The sequence below is a fragment of the Hevea brasiliensis genome, chromosome 2 (assembly GCF_030052815.1).
Source record: "Hevea brasiliensis isolate MT/VB/25A 57/8 chromosome 2, ASM3005281v1, whole genome shotgun sequence".
In the NCBI taxonomy this organism is placed as follows: domain Eukaryota; kingdom Viridiplantae; phylum Streptophyta; class Magnoliopsida; order Malpighiales; family Euphorbiaceae; genus Hevea; species Hevea brasiliensis.
Window position 1 is genome coordinate 1095472 of NC_079494.1, and position 7408 is coordinate 1102879.

A 7408-nucleotide genomic window follows, 5' to 3' on the forward strand; every position below is an offset into this window, starting at 1 on the left:
GAAATTTAAATCATAAAAATACTCATGAAATAATAAAATTTTTAAAAAATATATAAAATAAATATAGCATATATTCATATCATTGTAAAAATTTATAAATAAACTTCTAAAATAATGTTAAATCTAATATGTAAATTATTTTAATTTTAAATATAATTTTTTTTACTAAATTATCAATATGAGAATAAATAAAATTGTATATATATTGCAAAATCATAGAATTACATTTATTTTTATAATTGATTTTAACTATTTAAAAATGTAATTTCATCCCAATTTTATTTAATTTTGATTTTGTGTTCAACTCCACCTTTATCTTTCATCTGTTTCAATTCATGATACAGAACACAGAATTACAGATATAGGCGTATAGCAACTTTCCTCTTGTTAAATTTCAAGTTCTGGTCCCGTGGCTCCCAATGCATCATCAAGTCCAAGCCAAGACATAACAAGAATTGTTGTTGGAATTTTCCTTGGCAGCAACACAACACTATCTTTTATTAAAAAAAAAAACCTAACAAATCATAGATTTTATTTAATGGGAAAGGGTTCTTGTTAAGGGAATTTAGCAAGGGGAGAACCTTGGAAACAATGATCAACCTGATGCAATTCCACCTACTTTCCAAAAACACAGTGGAAGCAAATGCAAAACCAAGTGGCTTCAAGTCTAGTGACGCCAGAACATTCTCTCTAGATAGTCAGCTCATAACACAACACCAGGGAACAGCACCAAAAAGAATCTAAAGAAAAATCAATAAGAAAAATGAAAGAATAGAAAAGAATAAAAGAGAAGAGAAACCTATTTAGCAATATAAACCACATTGATGATCCAATGATCTTACCTCCATTTCAGTTTGATTAGGACATTTTACACCTGATAGAGAGGTTTTATTCCACTCTTCTTTTTCGAATATACAGGCACAATCCCCCACAGAAGAAGCAAAATCATCAACTTCTCTCAAGCTCCAAGCTTACTATTTTTCAGTTGTCATTTTGGAATCCTATAATTTTTCTATTTCACAGATCACGATAGTGAGCTTATATCCCTGGTTTGAAACAGCCTTCCAACTGTAACCCATAAACATCACCTTATCAACATTGCCGTTGGGATTCTATGTTCACAGTCCAGCAGTCTACTGCAAGGCTTTAACATTCCAACAACGATCCACTTCCAAGTTCCAACCTCATTGACACAACTCAAAGCATCTCTTTAATATCATGAAAGGCCATGGCTGTTCATAGACCTGTCCAAGAGATGAGGAGAAATTTGGAGCAAGAGTTTAATTGTGTGGCTTTGAGATGATTGGCATAGATCAATACACTCCTCCAAATCATCATCACAAGTTAATAAGATCCACTCAGAGTCATCATCCAAGTACTTTAGATCATATTTATGAACATCATCTATATTAAATCGTCTCCCAATTTCTAGTAATAGATCTTTAAGTTCCCAACTTTTTGGCATGCGAAACCTGATTTTCTCATTTCCATATGTGACTTTCACTCTCTGAGCATCAATTTCTTGAGATATAAGGCTGCCATTTTTAGGTAATGGTGGAAGGTTCCCCAAAATAGGCTGTTCACTAAGAGATTTATGGCTTTGAGATCTTGGCAACAGGTTTTGTTCTTCTTGAATAGAGGCTTGCAGCTCTGCATCACTTCTGACCCTCTTTAACACAGAGTTACCAGAGTTTTCTCCAAGCACAGGTTCTTCACTGGTGGGAATGGTGAATGCAGATGCATTTTGTTGTATCCCACTGGAACAGCAATGGCTTGAACTGGAACTCTGACTGCATGAGGAAGAAGGTGATTTCTGTGCAGCAACATGGGAGCTCAAAATACCTCCCTCAGGTTGTATGCTTGATGGCTCTGGATGATCACTTTGCTTTGAGGTTGAAAATGGATTGCTTCTTGATAAATTTGGAGAGGCCAGCTCAGGAAAGTTTGTATAGAAGGAACCAATCTGAAAAGCACCAGAGGCACCTTGAACCGAGTCAATCACAAGTTGGAGTTTCTGTAAGGAGTGGCCAACCTTCTTGATTTTTCGAGAAGGCCATCGTTTTATTCCATGTTGCCTGCATATTCTTTTCAAGGTTGTGGGGCAAACTGAAATGGAAGACAGGAAAACAAATAAACTGTTTGAAGTTAAAATGAACATGATAAAAATTGCAGAGTAGCATATTCACTCAAATGGAAAAACCTATTTTAGAGAAGGCTAAATTTTTGCATCAATTGACTGCTCTCAGGACATGAAACAACATGCTTTTAGTTGCTTGCCTAAGATTTTTGCCACTACACCAAGAAATGGCCCCTTTATATTCTGTAGTGTTGAATTTGTTCCTAACTGTTATGTGCATGACTCAGCAAATGAAGTATAGTTTGCAGCACAATTACAAAATTGGTACAGGCAGTGTATAATTTTTCTGTTAAGTTGTTCATATGAATAGAATTACCTGTATTGTGACAATTATCTAAATTAATATGTTCTAAACTACACCACTTAGCCCATAATATTTGAAGAAGAAGAAAAAAAAATCAAATTGCACCATTCTCCCCCACTCTCATCACCCCAAGGTAAAGCAATAAGTAAAATACAAATAAAATCTATACCAATGATGCTTACCGCCAATGCTTCTTGCAGCATCTTTTAAGCTTCCAGAAAAATATTGCTGAAGAACTTGCAAGGTAATTGCTTTCTCTGCCTTGCTACGTCTTTTCTCTCCCATTTTACCCATACAGGCACTTGAAAAGCTACCTTCAGCAACTGCAGAATCACCACCACACTCAACACTCACCTTTAGACTATAATCTTCTTGATTTTGCCTGAGGTCCACCAATTTTTTATTAATGAGTACCTTTTGCTTCTCCTTTTGGCATGATGAGACAACATTTCCAATTCGTTGGATTCCTGTGAGACAGTCCGTATGGGATAAAATATCTCCACCATAACTTTCAGAATAAGGCTGTGTCACCCTTAACATCTCTTCTTTGGGAGGTCTACCATCTGAAGGGGCTAAAACTTCAGTAATTAGCAAGCCAGTTTCCTCCTCTAGCTCTTTCTCTGTTACTACCCGTAAGGACTGGCAGACTTGTTGTATAATGAGGGACAATGAAGTAAGCATCTTCTTCTGTTTCTCAGGATCTGTGCAATCTGCAGGCAGAAAGAACTCCAGCACAAAGTCAGCTGTACCAGTGTGCATACTTCGTAGGCGAATTGCAACAGCAGCATGCAAACCAAACATCCTTGCATGGTGAGAAAGAGGATACTCAGTTTTGCCGTATGAAGTTATGTCACTTGAGAAGCAAGGTTGGTTAGTCAAAAATGCTTCCCCAGCAACTCCTTGACCTTTCAACAAGTGATGCTCAGAGCAAGCCTCGTGAAAAGCCTGGACACCAGTGTCATGTACATAGCAAGCAAGATCCACAGTGGAAACACAACGATGGTAGTTTTCATCTGAATGTCGGCACCCTCCCTTGCCTTGCTGGATGCATGGAACCCAAGTCTGAGCTAAGGGCAATTTATGCGTCTCACAAGCAGATCTCAGAACCTCATGAATCTCAGGTAATACAGCCTGGTAGGACATATCACACACCTGATGGGGAACAAAAAAGGAAAAGAAAAAAGGTTCCATCTATAACTTAGAAAAGAAAATTATTAGTTTAAAGACATCAATTTTGTTTTGCTACTTTTCTTCAATTACCTTTACATGATGCAAGCTTGGAGCTTCAGAACTCTGAAGATCAACTGCCTGCAAGTAAAAAAGTTTCTCCTATCAAAAACTCAAGTTTTAAAAGAATTATTATTGTATCTCAAGTTTGAACTATGTCCAACTTGGTTTGGGCAAGAAGCTCTGATCCTTCATCTATCTAAATGAAGTTAATATCCAATTATAATTATTAAGCATCAGATGGCAAAAGCATCTTCTTAATTTTAAACCAAAAAAAAAAATTTAAAATAAAAACCAATAGAAGATAAAAATAAATTTAACAGGGGGTAGCAAAAAAATTCCCTTTTTTTTTTTGACAAAGAAAATTCACCTAGAGATACTGAACAGATGCAACCCAAGCACAATGAAAAAGGGTATCATTTACAAGGCAAAGAATATGCAAAGTTTAAAGGAGTATGAACATTACCAGAGTACTATCCATCATACCAAAAATAAATAGTTCAAAGTGAACTATTTATGAGAGCATATATAGGCTTCTCCTGTCCCTCACAAATGAAAATACTAGATAACAACTGAAACTTTGAAAGTTTTCCGAAACCAAGCAACCTTGATTAGAAGTCAGAAGCACCCTTGTTAGGAATCGTAAGTTTTCATGGAACACAGACATATAGAAATCTTGTCTTTAATGGGTGAAGTCTCCTGGTCCCAACGTCAGCAACTAAATCAACATCCCTCACATTTTTTCTCCTTCTTTTGAAATAGGAGTGGGGGTGTTTGGTTGAATGATGCAGAGGGCTACATCCCTTTTTTAAATTCATCCGCTGGGTTTTATCAATTTGCAAATTCTTTCTGAATTAGTCAAAAGAATGAAACTGGCCGATATTATGACAATTCTAGGTAGTATAGATATCATTATGGGAGAAGTTGATTGTTGAAACCCAAGCATTGGAAAAAAAAAAGGCTCTGCATGCAATAAGCAATTAACCATACACTTTAAAAAGCACCATTTGACATTTCAGGTACTCCAAAACAAAATGCTGAGACCATAAAAAATGTGCACAACTGGGTTCCCCTGATCTCAATTATGTGCTTATGACTTATGTGAATAGATGCATGTTTTGTAGAAGCTAAACTAGCTAATTTCATATTTGAGTCAACCCAATGAAAATAATATCAACAAATACATCACATATTCAAGCTTGGAGAGAGACTGATGCTATGTGAGGAATTCCACTAATCAGGTCAGCTTCATAGTGGTAATAGTTTGTTAGTCAGTTAATAAAGCAAGTTAATTTTCAAGAGTTTAACACCTGCACTCATTACACTGAGATGAAGAGGGAGAAGCATTTCTTAAACAAGAAAACAAACCTTAAGTGCCTTGCAAACGCTTTCAAGCTCAGGATGGTACTTGATCTTTTGTCTAGTCGTTACCACCTCAATAACCCCCAGGCAAGTACTGCTACCTATTTCAAAAACAGGAAGTGCCAGAGTTCCACGTACATCATATTGTTGAGCATGATCTACCCGGGGGTATTCATCACTTCTAAAGAATCTAACATCAGGAGTCCACTCAGGAATCTTACCCAGGAAAACCCGACCGGGTAGCCCCACCATGTCCTTGGAATCCTCCTCAGCTGAAAATTGATAGTTAGTGGATATGTCTCTATAATTTGCCAGCCTTTGACAGTTGGGAACAAGTGCAAATCGTTGGTCATGAGTTGTTAGAACACGTCTACCTCCTTTGTCTACAGGGACCCATATTTGTATAAGAATATCATTATCTTTTGTGAAATCTTTAATGTGTCCAAGCGCTCTAACTAATCTATCCCTCACAGAAGTTTTGGGTCCTGGATTTGTTCTTGGTCCAATCCACCACCTTCTGCTTACTTCAGAACCTTCAGTTATATTATTTCCCAATCTGTCGGCACTACCTATGTCCTGTTCAAGAGAATATGCATTAACCAGACTTCTGCCATGGGCTTCATTCAAGGGTGAACTCCTGGGCAACAATGATATTTGTTCCTCTTCTTGATTACTCCTCTTTGACGGACTGGAAGCCAAGTCACCATCATTGATCTCTGAAGTAGGCCATAGAAATGAAGCATCCACAAAGGCAGCAGAACTAGAAGTGCTAGGATTACAGAACTCAGATCCATCTATTGTTTCCAGCCAGCATCCTTCTAACAACAATTTATCCATGTAGTCAAATTCCATAGCTGAATCAGCATGAACGACCGGCATAGTGCTAGGTGATAAAATGCTGTCTTCCATGATGATCTATCCTCAAAATCCCACTTAGAAACACTTATTCTGCTGTATCTTACTAATAAAAAGATGATCTCATTCCACCCGAAGTTTTCAAAACGATAACCTCTAGGAATATTTCAGATCTTCAGTCTTCAAATCTTATCTGTCAAAATTACTGAAACATCCTCAATACAATCAACAAGAACATGAAACTAGATGAAAACAATAAACTCCACAGAGAATTGGAAGTAGGGGGAAAAAAAATCTTTTCCGGTTGACTGGGACGGGGCTTGATGAATACGAAGTTTCAGCGATTGAGCATCATACAAAGTTTCAGTGATTGAGCATTTCTCTTTCCTTTTTAAGATCCCGTAGAACAAATGCAAAAATCAACAAGATAACCAGCAACCATTAAAGTGAATCAAAGAATAAAAACTCAATTTGAAAATCAGCATATCCACCAAAGTAGCATAATATTCATCATTGGACTCGAGAAAAGAGAACAAAAGCAAAGCAGCAATAAAAACCCATTTTCCACATATTCTTACAAGGTTTAAAGGTAACACTTTTCCTCACTTCTGATTGAAAGATTCCAATTTTAGCAATGAAAAAGAAAAAACAAATCCATTTTCTCATCAATACACGATATAATTCTCATTTAGGTAAGACATGGCAATTATAATCTGAAAGCAATCCCATTCATAAAAAATGGTCCAAAGACAAAAATCAAATTAAAACAGAAGAGAAAAGAAAGCGCGAATAACTATAACAGACATGCAAAGATTCTTCATGATACCTTTTATAATTGTGGCCTTTTTGGTTGAGCTAAACCCAAAAAACAGAAAAAATATATTGTCTTGACTGTCTGTGGCGAAGGAACATGATAAAGGAACAAAACAAATATCTCATAAAAGGCAGTACTTTTAACTTTTTAAGAGGGTGTCCTAGGGAAATCACCACCATAAGAAGAAAAAAAACTCGTCTCCCTCTATCTCATAGTAATAATCTGAGCCTCTCGTTCAAGTTTTGACTGTATATGATTCCATATCATCGTGCGAGGGAAGATTCTGCTTCCAAGCTATGACCCCACACTACCAGCTCACCATTTTTGGGTGGGTCTTGAAATTCTCGCCTTTCAAGTCAACTTTTGATGCCCAACTCAACTCCAGACAAAGAAAGAAAGCGAGCGAGAGAGACAACCAAGAACTGATCCGGTTGTTGATGCCATGTTTGATAATGATAAGATCTTCAGAAAATCTTCAATGGGGAATATTAGAATATAACGAAATACAAGTGGAATCTGACTTCCTTTTCATCTGTAGTGGGTAAAAAAAGGTGGTGCTTGTGCGTGCGCGCCACTTTTGCTTGTTTTTACAAGCTCCTCACTCACTTCCGAGTTCCCAAACTCTTTATTTTTTTCTCTTTCGTTTTTGTTTATTTAATTGGAAATAAAAACAAATACAAAATCACAGAACCACATGGCCATTGGTGCG

At 36.8% G+C, this 7408-nt stretch overlaps 1 protein-coding gene across 4 annotated transcripts; it reads right to left on the minus strand.

Moving 5' to 3' along the window:
• Window positions 1-234: 234 nt before the first annotated feature.
• LOC110660978 (protein NLP4) lies at window positions 235-7408 on the minus strand. 4 transcript variants are annotated; one of them, XR_009142012.1, is made up of 5 exons: window positions 5037-6692; window positions 3702-3749; window positions 2624-3593; window positions 843-2106; window positions 235-740 (listed from the first exon to the last, which is right to left on the minus strand). XR_009142012.1 is itself a non-coding variant. In XM_058131167.1 (5 exons), the coding sequence occupies exons 2-5, from the start codon at window positions 5937-5939 to the stop codon at window positions 1217-1219; spliced, it is 2811 nt and encodes a 936-aa protein (XP_057987150.1). In that variant the 5' UTR covers window positions 5940-6078; window positions 6712-7408; the 3' UTR covers window positions 792-1216. The 4 variants fall into 4 exon arrangements, 3 of the variants coding, with proteins under 3 accessions (XP_057987150.1, XP_057987154.1, XP_057987152.1); XM_058131167.1 differs by lacking the exon at window positions 235-740 and adding an exon at window positions 6712-7408 and having other exon boundaries at window positions 792-2106; window positions 5037-6078; XM_058131171.1 differs by lacking the exon at window positions 235-740 and adding an exon at window positions 6712-7408 and having other exon boundaries at window positions 792-2106; window positions 5037-6090.

Excerpts from the sequence above, each read along its gene's own strand:
- LOC110660978 (XM_058131167.1), bottom strand. The coding sequence starts at position 5,939 with ATGGAAGACAGCATTTTATCACCTAGCACTATGCCGGTCGTTCATGCT. Across the intron at positions 3,750-5,036 it reads GCGTTTGCAAGGCACTTAAG|GCAGTTGATCTTCAGAGTTC; the intron begins GTTTGTTTTCTT and ends TTTTACTTGCAG. Across the intron at positions 3,594-3,701 it reads CAAGCTTGCATCATGTAAAG|GTGTGTGATATGTCCTACCA; the intron begins GTAATTGAAGAA and ends GTTCCCCATCAG.